Consider the following 25,531-nt stretch of genomic DNA (forward strand, 5'->3'; position numbering starts at 1 on the left):
CCCCCCCCCCCCCCCCCCCCCCCCCCGTAGAGCACAGATCAGCCCATCAGGGTGATTCCTGTGCTGCTCAAAGCCCAGGTTCTCCCCGGACACCATTCAGGAAGTGTCCATTGTTTGAACTGTCTCTTCCAGCACCTCGATTTCCAGGCTGGTGACTTTTTCAGTGAGGACCGCAGTCGTCCCTTTCTCACACCTGTACCGGCCAAACCTAGTGGGAAAGAAACAAAAGCAGAGTTAGGATCCCCTCAAGGAGCCCGACAGAGGCCTGGAGAGAGGGACAAGTACTCAGGCAAATCAGCAAGCAGGACTGGACTCAGAGCCCGGCTCTCCTGTTTCCCAGCTCTGTAACCCTGGGCGGAGGGGTACTCAACTGCCCCAAGGCTCACTCTCCCTGCTGCTCCAGGGCTACAAAATAGGGGTGCCTAGTAGATGTGTGCCCCAAAAGCGCTCAGAGAGAGCACCTGGCACTTAGTGGGCCCTCACATTTCCCTCGCCACCTCACCGTCCCCAAAAGATGCTGGAATGCACCTGGTCATTTGCCTTTGAGCTTCAACTCCCCCAAAGCACCCTTCAGTATCAGCAGGAAGTGGGCCCTTTTGTTCGGCTGTCATCACCCTTCTCTTGTGTAGAAACGATGACCTAACTGTTAACTTAAACACTAAAAACATGTGGAAGCGAGAACAGTATAAAAATGACCCGCAGGCAGACTCTGGACTTGTCCCTCTAGACCACACTCCTGAGCCTCGAGAAGGGTTAGCTGTTCCCTGCGGCAGCGCGGCGGGTCGCCACCACATCATGCCCCACCCTTCTCTCGGGTTGACTCGCGACAGCGGTTTCTCCGGACACAGGCAGTCTGTAAGAGCCACGTCTGAGCTGCTAATTCTCACACTGGGGCCAGGAATTACAGTATCGTCAAACAGCAGTACAAATCCAACTGTTCCTCTGGTCTTGCCCCAGCTGGGACATTATTTCTGTCAGTCTGGCGCGACTAACAGAAGGCTGCTGGCTCTGCCGTGACCACGTGCTCCTTGAAAATCCCCTCAGATGGGCACTGGTGCTCAAACCGGGAGCAGGGAGCAGGAAAGAGCGGACGTCAGAGCCCTGCAGAAACCCAGGAGCTCGCGCAGCAGGCGGCTGGCCTCATTTCTGCCCGGCCCTCGGGCTCCACCACACTCTCTTCCAAGGATCAGACGGCAGCACCTTCTCCAGCACCTTCTCGGAGATGTGCCCCGCCCCTCCCCTGCTGGCGTGAAGATGCAGCTCCTTCCCCCCTTCCCGGAATGGACCCCCGGCGGCCCGTGGTCTTGGAGCCAGAGCTCCCTGCGGCTCGTGTGTGCCTGACTCCTCTGAAGCACCATGTCCGTGGGAGGCTCCGACACGCGAGAGCCTCCTCAGCGCCCCGGGGCACGGGCGCCTGGCGTCGGCAGGCAGAGAGGCCTCCCCAGCAGGGCCGCAGCGGGCCGGCAGCAGGGCAGCCAAGAGGAGGTGCAGGGCTGGGTCCACAACGGCCCGGGCCGAACCTCTGCCCCACCCCCACCCGCCGACTGCCCGCTCTGAGTCAGCCACTGGCGGGAGAGAGGGCGGTGAGACTCCGGAGCGCAGCGCTGCGGTGGGCCCAGGCCCCGAGCAGCAAGTGGCTCTGTCCAGAGGGCAGGGGGCGCACACCTGCCACGGGCTGAGCCCCTCCGTACCAGCTCACTGAATCTTTACAACTCGCCAAGGGGGTCATTTTATGTCTGTTCTTGTGGGTTTACTCGCACATTGTGACTGACAATGTCCTGAAGAATTAAGATGTGCCACTGCTAAGCACAGGTTCCTTGTCCTACACAAATACTCCTTTCAGAGGCTCAAACGTGGCTTCCAGAGTCCTCACCCAGGAGGCTGTTCTGTCTGGATGGAGCGTAACCATGTCGCCCCGCCTGAACTCTCAGTTCCTGCAGCACCTTGCCTACAAGGGGGCACCCGAGCCGTCAGGGAGCGCGGCAAAGCCTGCTCCCCAGCACGGGCCCGGAAGGTGGTTTCCCTTCCAGCTCAAAGGCCGGGTACTCCACGGGTCGTTCACCTAGCTAGCTCCGTCATTTCCAAGACGAGGAGACTGACGGGCCCAAAGTCACCGTGCCAGGCAATGACCTCTTCCCAGCTCCTGAGCCAGAACTCTTTGCTACTGAGCTACCGCAGCCTGCGGCGAGCACGCCGAGTTCCCACAACGCTGAGCACAGTGCTGGTTCTCAATGTTCTACTCTTTCCTTGGAACTACTCCCGACTTGGAATTCGTGTATACGTAGTGAGAGTTAAGGCGACGGTGCCTGCTACGCTCTGGCCTCGATACAGGGCTGCCGGGAAGCGGTCGAGTCTGTGAAGCCCGCAGTGCTCAGGAGCCCCGTCTTGAGCTGTCAGGACCGCGGAAGAGGTCAGGGGCCAGAGGACGGCCAAACAGCTGGACAACAATGCGAGACTGCAGATGAGACCAGTCACGAGGGCTGGAAACCTTCCAGTTCTAGTCAGCAAACCGGCTGGAACCCTGTCCCCCACTCTGAGCCTGGGCCGAGCCGCTGAGACACAGGCCTGCTGGGCACAGGCCCCAGGCGGACCGGCTCGGCTCCCTGGAGAGCAGGAGGCACTGGGGAGCTCCCCAGGCTAACTTGCAAGACTCCTAACCCATGGTTTCTAACTGCTCACGACTCCTCTGCAACTCTGAGAAAAGCTGTGGGCTGGTTTTTCCCTGCAAAGTGCTTCTCGTGGAATTTCATACAGGAATTCAGGGGATCCTTTAAGAAACTAGAAAAAGAACAGCAGGTGAGGGGCGCCTGGGTGGCTCAGTGGGTTAAGCCGCTGCCTTCGGCTCAGGTCATGATCTCGGAGTCCTGGGATCGAGTCCCGCATCGGGCTCTCTGCTCAGCAGGGCGCCTGCTTCCTCCTGTCTCTCTGCCTGCCTCTCTGCCTGCTTGTGATCTCTGTCTGTCAAATAAATAAATAAAATAAAATAAAATAAAAAAAAGAAAAGAAAAAGAAAAAAGAACAGTAGGTGATTCGAACCTCTCCCGGCAAACCCCCAGGCTAGGACTCTCTACTGGGCCCTGCTCTACCTCTCCCACCAACATTTTACAAGTTAAACCACCCTTCTATACCTGCCAGCTACCCAAATCATAAAGCAAATAAGGACTCAAAGGTCTGTGTGGCAGGCTGGCGTGGGGACACTGGAGTTACTAATCAAGAAAACCCTAAGTGCCATGGAGAGACCACAGGTAGCCGCGGGAGTCGGGGGACACAGGCAGAATTCCATCTCTCCACTTACCTGGTCCCCTTCTTGTTGGGCACTGAGTACGGGCGCAGGAAGTCCAGCTTGCTCTTGCTGATAACGCAGAGATCAATGTTACTTCCAGACCCCAGGTCATTGAAGATGCCCGCTGCGATGGCTTCACTCACCAGCTTCTTGGCGTCCTCCTCCTGAGCAAGAGAATGGCAACGATCATGGCCACAGTCGCTGTGAGAGCTGCTCTGACAGCCACAAAGTGCCCTCAAGAGCAGCGTGCAGAATCCCTGGTGAGGTGGACATTTTCGGTGCCCGTTTTATAGATGAAGGAAAGGTCTCCGAGTACCAGGATGACCTGCCGAAGGTTCCTCGGCTAGTAAGTGCAGAAATCAGGTCTTCTGAACCCTTTACACATGCACCTCTTCAAAATGCCGCTTCACATCGGATAATCACTGCATGACTGAGGACTCTGGGCTGACAGCAATTTATCATCTAAAACAGGGACCAGTAAACTTTTCTTGTCAAGGGCCAGGTACTAAATATTTTAGGCTTTGTAGATATACTGTCTCTGTCATTACTACTCAACTCAGCCACAGTAGCACAAGACAGCCGTTAAGACGATGTCTAAACAAACGTGTGTGGTTGTGTGCCAAAAAAGCCTCGGAGAGCCAGAGCTGGCCCATGGGGTTGTAGTCTGCTAACCCCTGATCAAAAATGTTCCATAACAGTTGGAACCTGCTTTCAGGTAACATAATGAAGTCACTATCAAGGGGAAAAACTAAAACCAAAACATTATAGTTCTAGCAAAATGGTGGCAAAGCCAAGGGTGGGGCCTCTTGTCCCCAAGAGAATCTATTGCTTTCTTTCACTTAAAGTGATTCCTTTCTTTGAATCATTCTCTCTTCTACTTCTTTTAGGAACAAGTCTAAGTCACCAACAGTTACTTGTAAAAAGGTGAATTAATTCATTTCTGATTCAAGAAGGCCTTTCAGATGCTAGGAGGCAGAGCTGCAGAGACGGATGAGGCCCCAAGGTCCCTGCCCTGTGGGGGTTTAGCGTGCAGGGGGGTAATCAGCCACAAGCAGCTACAGTGCCGTGTGCTAAGGGCTAATGGATAACTGAGACAGAGCTGTGGAAACACCGGCCGCCTCAGCAAGGCCCCAGGGAGGGCTCTGCAAGACAAGCCACGCACCAGGCATGCACAAAGCAGGCCGGTAACACCGAAGGCTGGTAGTGGAAGCCGCAAGATGGGGACCTGCTTTGTCCCAAAAGAGCCAAGTACAAGCTCTGTAGGCAAAAAGGGAAAAGAAGAACCATTCTCCCAAGCAAGAGACTTCAACTTGTGCTGCCCCTTCCCCATTCGCCAGCACTGTAGAGCCCACAAGCAAGCAAAGCTGAACCAAAGAGTTCACGGAAGTGCCGCTCTTTGCGAAACAGGCCCGCCTGCCTCAGAGTCCAGCCTGCGATCATCAAAGGGCAGATTTGCTGACTTCCTGCTGTGAGATCTGAGCCTCTCAGGGTTCCTACTCCTCTGCCTGCCCTAAGCCAGGAAGTGGGATTCCAGTGACGTGAGCGCCCTCTACAGACTCAGAGAAGGATCGAGAAGGCTCTGCGGGAAGTGGGATCCTGAGCAACCCAGCAGTAGGAGCTAGGGGGTTATTCTGATCTTTATCCTACCAGGTTTTTTCACTTCCTGAGTGGCCCTACTGTTGGGCCAGCGGAGCCCATTATTCTCCTGTGCATATACAGCCCCGTGAGAACTCATTCAAACAGGATCCTCCAATCAGGAATTCTCTCCTGGGGCTCCCAAGAGGCCAAAAGCCCATGAAGGTGATGATGCCAAAGAAACCATCTTAGAGATGGCGGCCACCATACAGACAGCAAAACCCAACCATAATTTAATGAACATGGCCTCATTCCAAACTGTTTCTCTTAAAAGATTCTAGATTTGCGCACGCACGTGTGTAGGGACACCTTCCTTATTCCCCTGCTCCTCACCTATTCTCTTTCCTCTTCCCTTCTCTTCTCTGTTTCATGATTTTTCTCTGCTTTGATATCACTGCTTTTCTCATCACTGCATCAGTGCCTTGAGCCGGCCAACAGTACCTAGCGGATGTCACCAACCCTGCTGGCTGCACTCGGGACTGCAGACTTACATTTCCCAAGTCGTTGTATGTTTGGGGATGGGGGAAGACTCCAAGGAAACAGAGACAGACACATGATATCAGGCATGCGTATCTAATGTCTGTCAGTGAAACTGGGCACACAGATACCAGAATGCTAAGAGTGCACAGATCACGGGCGAATCGTCCTCTATTTTGCAAATATTCCACAATGTCAATAGAAGAACTTATAAAAATTAAAAATGTGCAAAAAGCATTATGTATAGCTTGATTTATTCATAAAATTATTATGTGCTGTTATTTAAGTATAAAAGGCTTTTAAAAATTGAGAAAATACACATTTAAATTCCTTTCCTCTCCACCGATTCCTTAAGGAAAAAAAATCTCACAAGTCTCTGGTCTTCTTTCCAGTCCTACCCTCATCTAATACGCACAGGACTGAATATTATGAAATGGAATGAACCTTACTGACCACATACCACAATATGCCAAGTACCGAGTTAGGCATATTGATGATCATAATTTTTACCTCTGTCCTCAACCATCTTCTTAAGTTAAGTTAGTACTGTCAGACACTACAGCTGAGAGAGTGTATGACTTGCCCAAGGTCACCAAGCTAGTGAACAGTTAAAAAAGGTCCACGGGGCTCCAGAGCCAGAATGCCACAGCACCCTACCAGCTCACAAGCAACCTGTCTCAGCTGGGGGCTCCTTAGTGAGTTGGGGACAGTGGACAGCAGTTCCCTGATTCAGGGTATGTCACTCCTCAATCACATAGGATCTTCAGAACCCAGGCAAAGTGGATGGTGGATGGTAGTCTTTGGGCCAACAGGCAGTTTCTCCAACTGTCATTTCCGTAACAGAGGTGGGGGAGCCCCCCTGCGTTTCCCAAACTGCCCACAAACACCACTTAAACATTTCTACAATGCAGTACGGCAGAGATCAAGATTAGAAACCCATGTCTTGGGGCACCAGGGTGGTTCAGTCCGTTAAGCATCCAACTCGATTTCTGCTCAGGTCATGATAACAAGTCCTGCATCAGGTTTTGCACTCAGCGGGGAGTCTACCTAAGATGCTCTCTCCCTTTCCCTCTGCTCCACCCCCGCTAGCACATGCGCACTCTCTCAAATAAACAAACCTTTAAAAAAAAAAAAAATGTCTTATTTCACATGTACCCCACCCCTAGCAAAAACCCTCAAAAGGCAAACAGGGTGAAAATTTACCAAGGCTCTATTGTCTACCCATTACTTACACAACTAATGTCTTTAGCAAATATTTAGAGACACCTACTATGTTCCAGGAAACACTTTGTATGTCACTGTCTTTTACCACCGTATTTCCAGACGCAGAATTCTAGACACATATGCAAATATGCTACTGGGCATATTTTCATACTATGTTTTCTTTATAGTGGAGTTTCACAATTAAACAATTCTTGTCTTTAACACGTTCTACCAAATATTTAAGAAAACCATCAAGAAGAACCACCAACTGAAAGCAAGAGGTGGGGAAAACACCACATTTTTATCTGTCTCTGGCCCACAATAAATGCAGGAAGCATTGTTCCTTCCTTTAGGATTCCTTCTTCCCAGGGAAATCGCACTTCCTTTTCTGGAAGCTGCGGGGTAACCTGAGTTCTGAGCAGCATCTGCCCAGGGACAGCTGCTACGGAGGGGCTCTGACGAGGGCCCTGCAGAGCCTGTGGCCCCAGCTGAGCAGACCCCGGTGCCATGCTGTTGCCCACTGCCAGGCCGCAGCCTCTCCCCCCCCACCCCCCCACCAGCTGTTCACGGATTTACGCTGTGAGTCACAAGGGAACTTGGATTCGGTGTGCACACAGACCAGCAGGACTCATCTTGGCTACCAGAAAAAATGGCCCTCTGGCCCAATGGCTGCTTCCTCTTACTTTGAGACACTCAGCCAAAATATCACCACCTGGTGATTAAAAGTTAATCTGGCAGATGCAGAGGCAGACTGGGTCTGAATCCCATTTCCTACTTACTGCTGTGCAACCTTGGGCAAGTCACTTCACCTCTCCGAATTCACTGTCCTCCCTTGTAGTAAGTATAGTGACAATACGTTAGGATTTACCAAAGGACTAACACAAGAATTAGAAATAAGGTATAGAAAGCACCTTTTATAGTGCCTGACACACAGCTGTTGCGTAATAAAACATAACTTACTTAAGCAAGCAAGCCAGAGGGCTCCTGGAAGCACAGAGACCAAATTTACCTCGAAGCACTGACTGCCCGTACCAAACCCCAGGCCAGGAGAGGAAGGTCCAAACAAACCTGCTGACAGATCTGCACACAGTTCTGTGAAGAAGTTCCTCTAACAATTAATCCAAGCAAAAAGCACACTCCCTAAAAGTTCAGAGAAAATAAAAGGAGCACTTCCTGCTTTATGGCTACAAAGACCAAACTAACTGGGAATATCAGTCCCCCGGGCCGCCCCTGCTTCTTAAATGAGATTACAGTAAGAGTGATGTAGTGTAGTCCAAGTCAGCGGTGACAGGCAGCACTTTATAGAGCTATCTGTTTGTCTCCATCACCGCATCGCGCAATGTGTCCCCGGACTCCAATGTGCAGCTCCATTTACCGCCACATGACAAATGGGCAGCACTTGTAAAAGGCACAAAGAGGTCCACGTCGGCCATGTAATGGTCACCACAGCTGTACCCGAGTGCTTGAGGGGACAAAACAGACCCCCAAGTTCATTAAACTGACCAGTAATGGATCTTTCAAAAAGTGCCTTAGGAATCGTACAGAAAAGGCTAAAATAAATAACTCAGCATGGAAGGCTAATCTGAAACGGTGTTTGATAAATTATTTATAACACAGGCGATTGTCTGCATTTAATATTGGAGCTACTAGTAGCATCTTTAAAAGATGATTTATGTGTTGTAATGCTATTAAATTTTATATTGGCCCACTGCTAGCTATAAAGTCTGCTGAGATTTAGAGAATGAGTTTTAAACTGTCACTGCAACATCATAGGAGATGGAGACTGTATTAAATCTTTACTTTAAACCGGTTATCTAGAGAGTTGAATTTTGTAGACACTCACAAACTGATAGATTACCTCGGCAGTCACTATAGTGCAGGTCCAAAATAGTACTGCAAAGAAACTTTTCCACATTATTCTTGTCTACAGCTACAATCGAATTTCTCTTCTCACTTAAGTGATTTTTAGATGCGGAATGCCACCAGAGTACAATGTTGGTGCCCCAGCCAATGGGCACTCTGGACAGTTCAGCATCGAATTAATGCTCTTTAAATAAAGCCTCTACGTTCCACCACATTCACTTATGCATTCGGAACAGCGTTTTACTTACAGTAGGAGCAGGCAAAACATCAAATATGCACTGGAAAACCTAACACTATTTTAGATACAGCTTTGGAATGTGAAAATAAGTGTGTACGGCAAGTCGTTTAAAACAACTGACTTGTACCTAAAATTTTTTAAAATAATATAAAATGGGTTATTTGCTGGAAAATATAGCCCGTTTAGGTAGCTGAGGGGCTGACATTAAAGGAGCTGAAAAAAGAAGAAACAGCCTTTGTCATGAAGGACAGAGCTTCCCTGGCTCTGCTGTCCTCTGGGGTCCTGCAGACGCGGCCCTTTGCCATGCGTCCCACCATCATGCCGGGAGTCAGGGACACTGGCTCTCCTACGTCCGCTCCAGGGAATGAGACATGCGGGCAGCATCGCAGCTGGACCCTCTCACAGCTCCCATCAGTTTTCTTAGTTGCTACAAAATCTGCAAGGACCATTTAGTTCACAACAGTTTGCTCCTTTACTAAAAACTAAAAATTTTAGCCAATGAGAACAGAAACCGTCCAAATTCATCTTGGAAAACCTGCATTGTCTTTAGTCACTTTGATGTGAAATAGCAAAAAAAAAACGGTCTAGTCCGCAGCAGAGCAGACTAGAAGTCTGGGTGTGACGAAGAGTTTGGGCTCTAACAAGAGGACCCAAACTATCCCATCTCCCTTCTGTACCCCAGGCAGCAAGCACAGGGCCTGGCGTGGATGTCAACAAATGAAAACATGAACCACCAGCTTCGAATGCATTCCGGGCTTTGCCCAACTGGCAGGTGAAATGAGTTATGAGACGGCAGCATACCGAAGGGGGAGTTCCAAAAGTGCGCCAGCTCCAACTGGGGACCAGGGACCAAGAGCGCTCCAAGACCGGTAAACACCGCGAGGAAGAGGTTTAAACACAGTGTCCCGTGGTGGCCTGTGGACACGCTGAGGTTCTGCCTATGCTACTGATGCGGCCTGAAGGACTCATTCGTGGCTGATGGTTGAATAAAATTTAAAGAGCTCAAAAAAGTGTTTAAAACAGTCCCCCCACAAGCAGACTGCTTCCCACACTCTGTAACAGACATGATTTATCCCATGTGTGGAGACATATTTTACAGTGGAAAAGGTTAATTTAGTATTTTTTCAGACAGGGCTGTGTGACAAAAGCAAAGGTGTCTGACTTTTGGTTTTGGCCTGAGCCGTGTGGGCAAACACGGCTGCTCGTGTGAACTCCCCGAACTGTTACGTGTAACCGAGGCACAGCTGGTGCTGTGTGTGCCCAGAGTGGCAAGTGAGGCAGGGACTGTGTCTTTAAGGTCCAGAGGGCACTGTCACTTCCACCCCCCCCACCCCCCCGCGACAGCTTCTGGCACCTCGGATGTGGGTGATGGGAGTAAGGAAGGGCAAACCTGCTGTGCGCACAGGAGCAATCTGAGGGGTTTTCATCAGAGATGGGAGACGGTGTTCACATTCAAGGAATTGCCAGCCACACCACTGCCAACCCGGCCCGTGCCAGACCACAGATCACAGAAGGATACGAAAGCCTGATCACTACTCGGGGCAGGACAGCAGACCTCTGAGGCTACGGAGCCGCAATGAGCCAGAAACAGCCGCCACAGAAATAGAAAAGAGCAGCCCAGCTGGGGCACTGATGGACACGGCGCTGAGCTCCAGGAGTCACGGGCTGCCCGCTGAAAGAACAGGGACAACGCCTCTGTCCAGGGGCTGTTAGGAGGAATAAGGGGACAGGAATGTCCCTGACACATGGACTTTACAAACAGAATTATGAGCAAATTCTATGGCAGAAGGCAAGAGGCCAGGGTGTGAAGAACAGGGGACACCCAACCACCTCCGCTGGGTCTGTGCCAACTTACTCAATCCTCCTCACTGCCTGTGAGCAGAGGAAACTGAGGCTCTGGAACGGCTGGCTGCCGCACGGAGGGCGCATGGCTGGGTCTGAGTGGGACTCAGGGATCAGTGCCGGGGTAGGGCCTTGCCTCACTGAAGCCCACCTTCGTACCCGGCCACAGGAAAACCGGTGGTGGGCAAGAGGTCCTGCTGGATTCTGAGACACCGAATGGAAGGAAAAACACCTAAGCTTCCAGAGGGAAAAGGACCAAGAGAGACAGGAACATATTGCTTTCTGCAAGAAGAAGAAATCAGCGTTCGCAGCATATGTGTACACAAATATGTATTTCCAAGGCTGCAGTGAATCAAATATAATCAGAGAAAAAAACAAGACTAGGTTTAAAGGAAAAGTAAGAAATATGCTCAACTATCCTCCAAATGGAAACCAAGCTGCCCCAGGTGGTAATAAGATCTTCATAATCTCGCTCTCTCCCCGGCGGTCAGAGATAACTCTGCCAATAAATTCCTGGTGATGAAAACAGAGGGGGAAATGAAGTTAATGGGTCACTCAGAGACGAACAACAAGAGCCACACTCACATCTGGAGGACGGAAAGCAGGGCAGGGGACAGGGCACATGTGGGAAGGTTACTGTGGGGACTGGGTTACACTGCACGATCCTGCTTCTACAGCCTCACAAGGATTAGAAAGGACTAGAAGGAGATCCATGGAAGTACAGAGCACCTTTGTTTGATGAAGTTTAAAGACCACATACGAAGCAAGTTTCACATGATATAAAACCCCTGAAAAAAATGTACAGTTCAGCTGAGTTCAGCAAACGTGTCCTAATGCTCTGATCCTAACGTGCTCTGCAGACACCACGGAACACTGCGCATAAGGTCCGAACAGACAAAGACCTTGCCCGAAGAGTGTGGAGTCCAGAAGAGAAACAGGAAGAAAAGCTCACTACAGTGTGGTAAGAGGTCTTAAGAATCAGGCCTGAGGCGCCTGGGTGGCTCAGTGGATTAAGCCTCTGCCTTCGGCTCAGGTCATGATCTCAGGGTCCTGGGATTGAGCCCGCATCGGGCTCTCTGCTCAGCAAGGAGCCTGCTTCCTCCTCTCTCTCTGCCTGCCTCTCCACCTACTTGTGATCTCTGTCTGTCAAATAAATAAATAAATCTTAAAAAAAAAAAACAAAAAACAGGCCTGATGCCCGAACTATAGAGGGGTACAGAGGTCTCACGGGGCGCAGGTGACAAAGACGAGGCTGAATCCTGACGTACCAATAAATGGTCGCCAAGCCAAGGGGCAGATGTGACGGAAGAAGTAAAACCTGGGAAGGAGAGAGGTGCGGCTGGGTATCAGAGGCCTCACGGGCCGTACAAGGAACCGGCCCTGCACGCAAGGCAGTGGGAGGAAGTGGGGCATTTCAAGCTGGTGAACGACGTAGTTAGATTTGTGTTTTATGAACCTGTGACCTGGAGGCAGGAGAGGAAGAAAGGCCAAAGGCAGACAAGAGGAGAGCAAGGGATTAGAACGCTCCCAGTGAGGCGGTGGTGGGCCGGCAGGGCGGGCGGGAGGCCCACCAACAGGGCCAGGAGACCGGTGAAAGTGAGGGTCAGGTGGGAATGCAGGAGGGAGCGGCGGGTGCCGCCGGATGTCCAGCATTGGTCCTGGGCACTGACCCAATTCTCAGCCAACTCAGCCATCACAGAAAGGCCTTTGAGAACTTCTTGGCGGCTGTTCTTCTGGCAGGTTGACAGGAGACAATGATTAACCTAATTATATATTCTAGACACTGGTAAGCTTCTGCGGTAGGCACTCTAATGGGTGTCACCAAAAAGAGACAAGATAAAGGAAGAGCCAGTGGAAGCTGCTGTTTTTTTGGGGGGGCGGAGGGGATCCGCCAACTTGTAAATGCCATTTCATTGGTGGCAAGGGCTTGCAACCTATGCCTGTCTGGCCTCTGGAGTATGGTAGAAAGAGCGTAAGGGGCTGATTAACTATGGGGCAGGAGCCAAAAGAATGTAAGGAAGTTCTAAGGGAAAACTGTGGTCATGAGGGTTTGGCCATTGCAAAGTAAAGTTACGAGAAAGTAGAAGTGAACAAACCTAAGTAAAACAGACAAGAAGAGAGCAGTTGAGGGGGGCAGGGGAGTAGACATCCTGAGGTGCTACCGAGTCAGACACTTCTCCATGAGACCCCTGGCTCATCACCTCATCCTGGGATCCAGGCACACACACAGCCATCAGATGCCCCCTCAGTTACTTAAGGTTCTTGGAAAGAATGGGGATGCCTCCCAAAGGGGCATAAAGAAACTTCTGGAGCTGATGGATATATATTCACAATATGACTGCAGTGGTGAGGCTGGGGGGAGGAGGGAGGCAGCAGAGGCAAAGAATTGAAGAGAATGAAGACCCAGGAGAGCCAAGTCCTGTTACTTAGGAATTATGTGACCTCGGTGGTAAAGTCAACATTTTTAAGTCCCAATGTCCTCATCTGCAGAGGAGGCCTGAACCATGTAGCACCGGGGTGGGCTGTGAGGATTAAACAAAGCACTCTATGCACCGTAGACACCGCTAGCACAGCGCCGGCATGCAGGAAATCCATGCTGGGTGCTAACCTGATCCAATCCTCCCCTTTCTCTCGCGTTCACAAACACTGTTACCAAAAGGCTAGCTCCTGCAGAACTACCAACACAAGGGGCAACTGATCATAACTCAGTACTGTTTTTTCAAACCCCAATTCAAAGCAAATCAATTATGAGAATAGCCCCTGTACTAAAAATGAAATTCACAGTGATGCCATAAAACACACGAGCACACTCCATACAGAATTTACTGCTACGCCAATAAGAACCGTACTAAGTGGCACATTTTCACTTATGTTTCATTAGAAATTATATCCTACAATAAGGCAGAAAAAAAAATAAGGCAGAAAAAGAACTTACATTACCGCGCTTAGGCCCTGTGCCTAGTACATTCTTCCACTTCGTCCACTCACTGTTCCAAATAACCCTTTAAAGTAGGGACGACCCATATGTCCATTTTACAAATCCAGGAAACAGAGGCTCAGAGAGGGAAAATGACTAACCCTGACAACCGGAAAGTCTGAGATTCTGCAGAGTTCTGTCTGACTCACAAGCCCCTGTAACTGACGAACCCACGCTTGAGTTTGCCTTTTTAAAGTAGCTGACCTCAAAAATTCTTCAAAGTTGCAAATACGCTGCTTAATAATGCTACTCAATCATTCCATCAATTCCTCACGCTTGTTAACATTTGGTAAAACTAAGAGCGTCCTGATGAATCTCCCTAATACAGAATGTACACTCATCGAACCCCAAACCAACAGCCTATTAATTCACTGCATCAGCCCTACATTTTAAACGTTTCCATTTCCCTACAATCCACAGATAAAACCTCTCAGCAAACAGAATGAGTCAAGAGAATAAGAGAAGAAACTTTTGTTGAGCCTGAGTGCAATTTACTAACAATCCCCTCAAGTACTGACTTAAGCCCACGTTGCGAACGAGGTTTAGGTTTTATAAACTGGGGTTACAGGGGTTACATCAGAGACAAAAATCAATCTTCGCGCCCAGACCTCTTCAAAGCCCCCGCATGCACTTTCCTTCATGCCCTGTTTTTGCTGTCACCCCAATTCAATTTATTGGAGTTAAAAGAAACTAATGTATTTGTCAAGGAATCAAAGTTAATGTTCCCTTGGATCTTTTCAATCTCCTGGTATCATCACAGTTCCCAGTTCAGAAAAACTAGACTCCGACATGACGACTGGGTGACAACGACTCCAGGTGCGGCCGCGCCCTGGGCACCGGCTGCTGGAGACAGTTTCCAAAATCTGTACGACTGGGCGGAATTTTAAAATATCAACTTAGCACAACTTCATATCATTTTCTTATTTTTGTTCCTGCACCATTTCAGGGTTAGGGAAGAGTAGTATAAATTACCTCACAGAAACCCACAAGTAACATTATCTGTTAAGGTTAAAACTTTAACTCCCTTCCCGAGGTATGCTGCTGGGGTCTCATTACAGCAGGTAAGCTCACATCCCGCCACGCGCAACACACTAAGTACCAGCATCTCCCAATTACACCGCAACGGAAATCTCAAAGGACATCTGAAAAGTCTACACAGCTCCTGCACCCACTGCCGAAACACAACCACCTCTAATGGAACGTGGCAGCTTTCTAAACTAAATATTCACACGCAGGGACAGGGATGCTAAGCTCGGCCTTATCCCACACTGAAGAGCGGATGCTAATTAAAAGGCCACACCGACTCAGGAAATGACCACCCAGACAACTCTGGACACCCTCCGGAGTTTCGTTTTCCTATTTCCAAATATGTTCAGCTGTCCAAACTTCCAGGGTTCCAAAACTGAAAAAAAGTTAGAGCAGGTGCTTCCCCCAACCCCCCGCCCCAGCCCTGCACCTCTGTGCATGATGTGATGCCCCCTGGTCTCTCTTTTTCTGCAACCTCCCTGTCCCACCCCTTCCTCAAACGCCAAGACAAAAAATTCAAGGAGTCACATGCGCTTCAAGCCATCCGAAAGTCCCCAGATTCCACCAGTCCCCCTCTGTGTTACCTCTGCACCCCCCACAGATGCACCCTTCTTGTGCTTTTCACACCGCACTTTCAAGTAGGTGCCCGTAGGCCGGTCCAGCCCACTAAGTTGTAAATGGACAGACCACGGCTCATAACCACGCACAGACCTCGGCACCCGGCCAGAGATCAGTACAACTTAGGTGAATGGAGCACAAGGCAACCCTTCACATCTCTGAATGATCCCCGCCTCACGACAGTTTACAAAGGCTTTTGCGGACACTCAATGGGGATATAAAAGATGTTCTTCTGGTGATGTAGGTACCAAGAAATTTCTGGTTTCTTCGCCCACAGCCCTTCTGCCTTTGCCAATTTTGATGTTTTTGAGAAAGCACCATTCTTTAAAGCCTTTATAACAGCAGGAGGTATCCAGGCTATGTTCATTCTGACCATAATCATTTGGCTATTTTTGGAACAGTTTTTACTTCAGCTAGCAAAATCTAGACTAGGCTGTGATGCAAAGAGGGGAAAAAAAAAAAAAAACCTGTCGTAATTGTAGTAATGGCTTTGAAATATCTCATCTAAGCCAACTTTACTCTCACGCCTCTTAAAAATTGCTAATCCCTTCAAATATTGGCAGTTCCATTTATTCAGCTCTTCTGATACATCGTATTTGCCGACTTTTCCCCCCTTGAGTTGATACAGATCTATGAAAACTGTGAAACAAAACTTCTCTGCCTGTGCAAATTACAGGGGCATTATTAAATTACCATATGTTCTAGATCAGAAGGTAAAAATAGTACAGCAGCCCAGGAAAACTTCTCAAGCCATGCAAGCTGACAGTTACTGAAATACAGCTAAAGTGCTCAAGTCCCCCTTTCTCTTGCAGCAGTGGTCCCATTTAACATTTAAATATGTAATGCAAGTTTACCATTTTTATTTTATGTTCATTTACAGGTATAACATAAACGTACACAGGCTCCGCATTTAAGTATTGAGCTCCAAGTGTTATTTTACACTTAATTTTTCCAGAGCTGTTTCACTTTTAAAAAAGAAGAAACTTTCCTACGATTCTTAGTCACACCTGAGTGTGTATTAGCGAATGTGTAACATGCGGCTGCTTTGCACACCCACATGCCCACCGCCTCCCCCTTTTCTGATATCACACACCACACAAGTATAATAAACCATGTTAATATTTCATACCACTGTGAAATATGCTGGAGTATCAATTCAACATCTGCTGTCTTTAGGGTCCGGGAGTCCCGCAGAGACACTTCCAATTTGTAATTGAGTTCTATGCTGAATTAATCAGCAGTTTATCTTTTTTACTAAAATAACGTCTTCACCACTAACCCAGATTTACATTAACAATTTATGCCAAATTACCTGCCAAGGCAAAACTTATAAGATTCTAAGCTACCATCCAATAACACTCAGTCCTATATTTCATTTCTTGTATTTCTCTAACCGACATACAAGAAAAGTGGAAATCCATTGTTTAAGAGCTGCCGCCCTCTAACCACAGACGACCTCTTGGATTCCTGACACAGAGACTTACTTCTGACAGTGAAATTCAGGAGGGTTTCCCCTCTTCTCCTCAAAGCCACTGTTCAGTAAGGGGTTATGAGGCAAAATTTTCACAAAATAATAGTTCCAGGATGGAATGAAATCAGTGAATAATAAAAGAGTTCCTTTTCTTTCTTTTCCCAAGGAGTTGAGGCAGTCCAGTCTTGGCCTGGCTTGCTTGAGTAACAGAAAAGGACAATGCAGAGAAAGGTGACATTTTTAGTGTCTTAAATTATGTCCCTGAGACCCTTAGCCCTTTGACCAATGTGGTAAGAGATGGATAAAGAAGTTCATTTTCTCTGTGATATCATGATGTAGAATATTATATTAACAAAACTTCCTTTTAATTCTACTCATATAGTTGAAAGTCACGAAACACTTATTTCTAGTCAACACTGGAATCTAGCTCTTGCCTCTCTCTAATTAAAGACTTGCTGGTCACAAAGAAGCTACATTTTGCCTGCTGGATCTTTGCCACAGGTGCAGCAAGCAATATACTTTGTGAAATATTTCTCCTATACTGAGTATCTCCCCCTGCCTTTCTCAGTTATAGGAAATATGTAAAGTGAAAACATTTCAAATGGGAACACCTGCTCCAAAGAAATGCATCACAAATAATTACCTATCTACCACAGAGTAAAATAATGCCTCCTTTTCAATGTACTCGGTCCACAGCTGTAGAAGGGATTTCCACCGTCATACAGAACGGCCTCCTGCAATACCACCTCCGGACCGCAGCACCAAGTATTGTGTAATGCCTCGCATTCAGTGGGCACCCAATAAGTACCTGCTGACTGATTACATACTGACTTTACAAGAAAAGGAAATTCCGTGTGTACACAGCATAGTGTGAAAAAAATTTTGCACAGGATATTTCTGGCAGAAAAATCAACAAAGACTTCTCGAAGTCAGTAACCATGGAGCAGCATCTGTCGTACCTTCAGCAGCAGGCCTCAGAGATCTGGCGGTACAGGACTTCAAATTTTACATAGGGTCACTTCTCTCAGATCTGCTGACTCATGAATTCTAGATGCCTGGCATCCAGAGGAATCCATTCCTAGCTCACCGGAGATTTTGGTAAACTACACCTTTCTTGCTGGGCCTCCTCCCATCTAATCCCCTTTTATTTCTTGAAACTAAATGGGAAGAATTAAGACTCCTCCTTTGCCCCTTGCCCAAAACACTCCCCACTTTGAACTTCAACTTGTATCAGAGGCAGAATAAAATGGCAAGGATGGAAACAATAGCCACCCAACACTATTAACTGAGGATCTGAAGAGAGAGATCCGGAAGACACACAGACTCAGCCAGACGAACAGACATTGAAGGGGCCATTCCTAAGTCAGGTAGATGAAGCAACCCTACAGCATCAGAGGGAGAGAAGCAATTACTTGTGAAATTCCAAACTCTGTATAAAGGGAGCAAAGTCCTGCTCTTGAATTATCAGGAGAAAGACCAAAGAAAACATCCACCTGCCTTATAAAACACCACAAAAGGAAAAGATCCAAGGGAATAACCTTAACTCAAGAAGTCCTTTCCTGTCTCTCCAAAGTTGGCTCAGTAGTGCTCAAACTCAGGAGAACAAACTTACTTTGTAAACGGGGGACAACTCAAAATATTGGGTCTGGTGAGAAGCTCTAACCATCAACAGTGTCTTCTCACCATCATCTATTCTAGAAGCTGAAAGTGATTCTCCGAATCACCCATGGAATCATTACACCAATTTCAGTATTTGATCATTTCTAAAATTAACTGTTTAACTCCACTGGAAATCACTACTTAAGAATAATCCTACACTGGGCCCCTGGGATTCTATTTTTGGGTTCTGACATCTCTTAAAAAAAAAAAAAAAAAATCTAATGCTGGGGCGTATGGGTGGCTCAGTTAGTTAAGTGTCCGACTCTTGATTTCGGCTCAGGTCATGACCTCAGGGTCATGGGTTCAAGCTGGGCACGGAGTCTGTCTGTCCCTCTCCTTCTGCTCCTCCCCCAGCTCATGCTCGCTAGCTCTCTCTCAAATAAAAATATAAATAAGATCTTAATTAAAAAAAAAAAACCTACTGTTTTACATTAAATACAACCAGAGAGAAAATTATCGAGGAAAAGTAATACATTATCTTGATTGAACAATAAAGACGCGACTTACTACATCTAACGCACATCCAGCGACCTGGCCACTTTGGAAACCAGACTGAGGGTTCCTTAAAAGGTTAAACACAGAGTTATCATATGACCCAGCAACCCCACTCCAAGGGACTGGCAAGAGAAATGATAATGTGTGTCCACACAAAAACTTGTACACAGATGTTCACAGCATCATTATGCGTTACAGCCAGAATGAAAACAATCCAAATGTCCATCAGCTAACGAACAGGTAGATAAAATGTGGTATGTCCACACAATGGAGTATTATTAAACCATAAAAAGGAATGAAGTAACAATACATGCTGTAACATGGATTAAATATTATGAAGATATTTTTATTAAAGGAGCTTTTTGTTAAAAGAGCTAGTCACAAAAAAACCTGTATTGTTATGATTCCTATTACATGAGATGTCCAGAAAAGGCAAGTCTTTGGAGACAAAGGGGGACTAGTTGTTGCCCAGGGCTGAGAAGGTTGAGGGTACATGGGGATGACTTGCCGTGGGTACAGGGTTTCTTTTGAGGGTGATGAAAATGTTCTAAAATTGACTGTGGTGATACTTGTGCAACTCTGAGAATATACTAAAAACCACTGAACTGTACACTTAGAGTAGCTAAGTTGTACAGATGTAAATTGTATCTCGATGAAGCTACTATATAAAAAAAAAGGCATCCAGCATTTTTAGACTAGAGGAGTCAAAACATCCTGTGACATGTCACAAGTCAAAGAACTCACATTCTAACAGTATTTTTTCAAAGCTAGAGATCACAATAAGCAAAAACGTCAGCACAGATCCTCAAAACCATTTAATAAGAAAGAATTTTGGCTCTAACTATATATTTTTTCCCAGACATATCTAAGATACCTAAACAGATGTAGCAACCAGACAAACATAACCTTAAAATCTAAAAATCTGGAAAAGTGTGTCAAGTTCAGCTCATTAAGCTGACACCCATTAAAGTGCAACAAGAAAAAGTCTTAAACACCATCCATATCAATACAGACAGAAAAACCATTGTTTATGAGAGCTATCGAAGGTCAGGTTTTTTGTTTTTTTTTTTTTTAATTTTGCATTTACTTAAAACTCCGTTTGATGCCAACAGGGTTCAAGTCGCACAGGAAGGTGCTCCGGCTCAACACTGATAGTCCTCCTTGATCTCCATTGTCTGCTGTGTGGGTTCCGCCAGCAACCCTCCCAGCGAGTGGTCACCTTCCTATGGAGTCATTAAACCTCTGAATGTCAGCTGGTGGGATTAGCCAGCAGCTTCCACACCTGAGCCCCTGTGGCAGGGACAGAGGCATTTGGATCAAGATCACTAATGAATACAGAATTCATATGCCGCTTGTCAGGGCTCCTGAGCTCAGAGTCGCACAGATGCAACCTAAATAAGACGGAGGACAGAACAATTGTTGACGAAGATTAAAAAGTTTTGGCAGTTGAGGAAAAAAAGAGCACCTCATTATTCAAATGTGATAGTCTTGCTTATTTTTTTTTTATTTTTGTTCAAGTTATTCATGATTTGTCTCAAATGGACAAATGCCATTCACCAATATTTAAGGACTTCTTGGTCTCATTACTGAATCTGAAGAGGTCTACACCATCTGAACTAAGCTATATAGAGAAAAACAGCTCTCTTGTGAATATCTAAAAACTTTGGGGGGGAAACCAATCCAAAGTATTTGGGGTGAAGGGGGGTTAAAAGGATGAATTCAGCGGATTCATCTGATGAATTCAAAGAACAGAAAAAAATATTTTTCACAGCCAAGTGACTTTTTTGTATCTCCCAATACCTCTGTATTTCCTTGTGTCTTTCTATTCCAGGGCCCCTTCCGATCGCTGGGCTCACTGAAGAGGCTTGCGTACCTCCACTGACATTCGTTTGGCTCCCTCAGCCGAGAGAAGAACAGCCCAAGCAGCCCAGACCTCAGCTCACCTGGAATAAGATGCCTTCCTCACTCTACGGGCAGACAATCGGAGGCCTAGCAGAGAGGCAGGATGGCAGAGTGATGGATCACACCGGCGGGCTCTAAAGCCAGACCGACCAGACCAGGATCCAGTGACTCCATCACTCATAGCCATGGGTCCCGGGGCAAGGTATCTGACCTCCCCACAGCCTCCTGTTCTTCTCCACAAAATGGGGCTAACAAAGTTGAGACCCCGCACAGTTACTGAAGGGTAAAGGAGAGAATGCCGAGGAAGCTGCTAGAACAGAGTCCGCTGCAGTGTACCAGCACGCCACAAGCACCAGCGACCGTGATGACTGTATCTTCAATACCTCCTCCCCCATCCTTGCAAAAAGCCAAATACTTCCATAGCCTCTGGTGTGTGTTACACAGGCTTCCTCTACTGTCACTATGACCTCTCCACAAGTCTGTCTCAGATTTTAAGCTTGCGGATGGAAGAGAAGGTTCCCATCTGTCCATATTACGCTATCATCTCCAAGCCTCTGCAAGCACGGATGACTGTACTGGTCGTCGCTATGGGATGTTTGTATCCTGCTACTGAATGATGGAAAAACAGGAGCAGCTACCGTATTTTAGAGCCAATTTCATGCGAGCCACCATCTTAAGGTGTTTCACAGACCACATCAAATCCTGACAGCAACCTCCAGGCAGGTCTCTGGATCCCCATCTTCTAGACGAACAGTCTTGGGTCATGGCTTGCGCAGAGTCATGCCACAAGGGCAGTGGAAACAGACTCACAGCCCAATCCTCTAGCTCCTAAGCTCCCATTCCCCTTTCCACGTGACCACACTGAACCCGTGCTCTATATTTTCCTTTGGGACCAGTCTCTGTGCCAAGCTGAACAAATTCTTCTTTTTAATCAAGATAATGCAGCTCTCTTAACGCTACTGTCCGTCTCTCAAAGCAGAGACGAATCTGCAACTTCGGTGTCTTGCTACTACCAGGCTTAAAACAAAAACAAAAACCCACCACAGTTACTTCGAAGATGTGCTGTCACGACACCACATAGGTATGAACTCTTTCATTATTTAAAGTGGATCTATCGCTGCCCGCAATGACAGATTAATTCTGTTTCTTCGATAGCTAGGTGTTAGGCATCACGTCTGCGAGGTAACCACAAGCCTTTAGGGCGAGAGCTGCTCACATCTTTAGCAATCTATAAGGGCTTCTCTAGAGGCCAGCCCTTGCCGCGCGATGAAATATGACTCCATAAATCAGACGGCTGAAGTGGCACTTGTACACGTCACCATCTATCTTCGTGGCTTCTCTCTGAAGGGTAGAGGCTAAGAGCTCATCCCTCAGTATTGTGACCAGAGAAAGGACCATCAGAGTTGGCACTGACTAAGCATGTGCTACTTAAAACTAAAGACACACTAAGACTAGAGGGAGAAAAAAAAAAAAAAGATCCTGCTGGTGTTAGCACGCCTCAGGCAGTGGTAGAAGCTTCAGCAACTCATCTTCAAAAGGCAGAGAGCCAGAGCTCTAGAAACCTGCAAAAATTGGCTAAGCCTGCAGTCTTCATTTCTTTAAGTTGAGCATCTTCAAAGTCTAGAATTCTAACTGTAGGGCACAGCAGCTGCCACTGCAGATCTGATCCCCTCCGCTTTTGGCAGCTCTCAACTTGAGAATCTAGCAAAAGAATTTTTCAAGTTGCTATTATTGCCTGTCATGGATTTATAAATATTGTGCACTATCTGCTGTGGCATGGCTCTCATGGGACGCCAGAGCATGCCAAATGCATAACAGAATGAAAAACAGTTTCTATTCTTCAAATAAATGCTAATTTTTTTTAACTGTGCTCACACGATGTGTTTGGTGACCAACTTCAATAGTACAGAATATGTATCAGAGAGGGGGAAAAAAGCTGATTGTCTTTTCCAGCAGCATTCAGCTGCTACTTTCATTAAGCTTGTTTAATTAGATTCCAGATGCTAATTTGCAAGTCGATACCAGAGGGTGCAGGACAGTTTGCCTTTGAATCGTCTCCCTGTGATGTCAGGGTCCTGCCGCACACCACTACCCTTCAGCGGCCCTCGCGCGCTATTCTGACAATTAGTGCAAAGAGGGGACAGTATTGATCTTGACAGACTAAATATTACTCTTCTACCCGTTTTAATGAATTATAATCGTCAAGAGTTTAAATTTCTCCCTGGACCAAATGAAAACATCCCTCCTTACAAAGAAACAGGATAGAAGGCAGACTAATGGAAGTTATCCGATGCACTCCCTTAATTCCCTTCCTGCCTTAAATTCAAATCTACTTTTACGTGAGCGATTTTAGCAATTTTCGAGATACCTTCACAAAGCTAACACCCTATTCCTGGGTATTTTGGTCAAATTCCCTAAACTTAACTGGAAAATGGACTCAAAAGGCCACACTGTGGTTATCACTAGTTTCCTGCCTAGCCAGCCTATGGGTAACAACCAGGATCAGGGGCTTAATTCTTCTTATACTAGCTCTAACAATGGGGTGGGGGGATCTAGGGGAATGGCTCCGTGCGATCCAGCATCACCAAAAACAAACCTCTCATATAAGTGACCCCTTGTCATTAGGTCAACTTACACATTTCCAAATCCACTCTTCTGCTAATACATAGCAAATAACCCCCTTTGCTGATAAAAATAAGGCGGGAGACTTAGCAGAAGTAATACAACTTCTTCTACCTTCATTGCTATCACAGCTGAGTATTATCAACAGTAAAGGTGAAGTTATCAAACTGTATCAAAGGAGGGTTCAGCTGGGAACGACTAAGTGAAGCTGCTTCTGGCACCTTTTTATCCACTTGCTTAACAAACACTGGTTGAATGCCTCCCGCACAGCAGTCAGCACGCTGGGTGCAAGGAAAGAGAAGGAAGAAGCAGCACAGCTCCTACCCACGGAGGACTTCCAGGCTAACCGTAAGGACAGAAGGACAAAATGAAAACTCCAAGACCACTGAGGGCAGGGGCAGGGTCACAGCCGGGAGAAGATCCGTGGAGACTGTCAGGACTCTCAAACTCACATGGTCAGCTGGCTGCTTCTCCGCAGCCTTCAGCCAGGGCTTTCACCTGACGCCAGTCACTGGCTCGGATAACCTGAAACAGCAGAGGCCTGTCTTAACCATTCACGAAGCCCCGCTGGGTTTCCCTGTTCTGCCCACGATTTCCCAATGCACGTGTGCCCTTTGCCCATCTTCGGTATTGCCTGTGTACTTAAGGGGGTGTTTGCTCTGCTGACTCTGCCCCAGTGCTGGGTATCACTTGAGAAGTGCAGAGTTATCTTCCTCGGTTATCTCAGAAAAACGCGCAGCACTTTCTAGATCGGAAGAAGAGAAAGTCCCCTCCATTTCCCAGGTGGTTTTTGATGACTCAGAGTTTGCTTTAGGGCAGGGTTATCCTGTCTCAGCTCAGGACATACGGAACATGAGCTGAAGAGCAAAAACGGTGTCATGGCCTCTGCCCTCAAGGCTCTCCCCCTATCAAGGCCAAGTGAGGGAGATACCCCCCAAACAGCCATAAAACAATGAGACACGTGTGTACAATGGAGGACAAGGACACAAATGAAGAAGCCACGCGGGCACTGCGGGCTGACGCCAGCAGGGAGGACTCAATGACGAGCAAGCACACCCTGTACGGAATAACAGCAAGCTGGCAAGAGGGGCTGTGGGGGACGGAGCGAGACGGAGCCCTAGGTTTCTCCAAGTTTAATACTCATACCCCCGAGCTTGCACACGATGGCTGACACATGAATATATTTTTTATTTATATTAATAGTGTGTACTCACATTCATGTGTCTCAGGGAAAAAAAAATAACCAGTGCATCAAACCCAGGACTTCACAGATATATACTATATTTAGAAACAAAATTTAACTTAAAGAGGTGAACTGAAGTGGTTGTAGGGAAGAAGAGAAAGGGAACTGACAAAAGAAATGAATTACAGGGGCGCCTGGGTGGCTCAGTGGGTTGAAGCCTCTGCTTTCAGCTCAGGTCATGATCCCAGGGTCCCAGCATCGGGCTGTCTGCTCAGCAGGGAGCCTGCTTCCCTTCCTCTCTCTGCCTGCCTCTCTGTCTACTTGTGTTCTCTGTCAAATAAATTAAAAAAAAAAAAATGAATTACAAACGCCAAGATCTACTGTACAGCTAAGATCCATGCATTTTATTACATGTAAATGGTATCTCAATTTATAAAAGTGAATTAATTTATTAAAAAATTTCTCAAGAAAAATAATAGTACAGGTGTCACCTGGATATGGCAGAAACCTTGAATGTGATGTCAAATGACAAGCTCAATGCTATCCTAATCCTGTCAATAGAAATTTGTGAACCACATACATAGTTTTAAATTTTCTAGTAGCTACATTTGAAAAAGTAAGAATAGGGGTGCCTGGGTGGCTCAGTCATTTAAGTGTCTGATTCTTGGTTTCAGCTCAGGTTGTGAGATCAAGCCCCATGTCAGGCTCCATGCCCAGTGCAGACTCTGCAAGGGATTCTCTCTCTCCTCCCCCTCCACCCCTCCCCCTAACTCGTGCTCACACATGCTCTCTCTCAGGTGAGTAAGTAGAATCTTAAATAAATATAAGTGAAATTAAATTTTAATAATTTGTTATTTAAGGGCACCTGGGTGGCTCAGTGGGTTAAGCCTCTGCCTTCAGCTCAGGTCATGATCTCAGGGTCCTGGGATCAAGTCCCACATCAGGCTCTCTGCTCAGCGGGGAGCCTCCTTCCTCCTCTCTCTCTGCCTGCCTCTCTGCCTACTTGTAATCTCTCTCTGTGTGTCAAATAAATAAAT

The 25,531-nt window shown here is 47.2% G+C and overlaps 1 protein-coding gene across 1 annotated transcript in view; it reads right to left on the bottom strand.

Annotated features, from left to right (window-relative positions):
• Window positions 1-13: 13 nt before the first annotated feature.
• The window catches only part of LOC111146069 (proteasome subunit beta 7), a 61,434-nt gene continuing 35,916 nt past the window's right edge, over window positions 14-25,531 (bottom strand). Inside the window, exons 7-8 of the mRNA XM_022501446.1 lie at window positions 3,296-3,447; window positions 14-208 (exon numbers count right to left, since the gene is read on the bottom strand). Coding sequence (XP_022357154.1) covers window positions 97-208; window positions 3,296-3,447 — 264 coding nt within the window. The 3' untranslated portion in view covers window positions 14-96. The remainder of the gene's footprint in view (window positions 209-3,295; window positions 3,448-25,531) is intronic.

This window comes from Enhydra lutris, unplaced genomic scaffold (assembly GCF_002288905.1).
Source record: "Enhydra lutris kenyoni isolate GAN:26980312 unplaced genomic scaffold, ASM228890v2 scaffoldscaffold13, whole genome shotgun sequence".
In the NCBI taxonomy this organism is placed as follows: domain Eukaryota; kingdom Metazoa; phylum Chordata; class Mammalia; order Carnivora; family Mustelidae; genus Enhydra; species Enhydra lutris.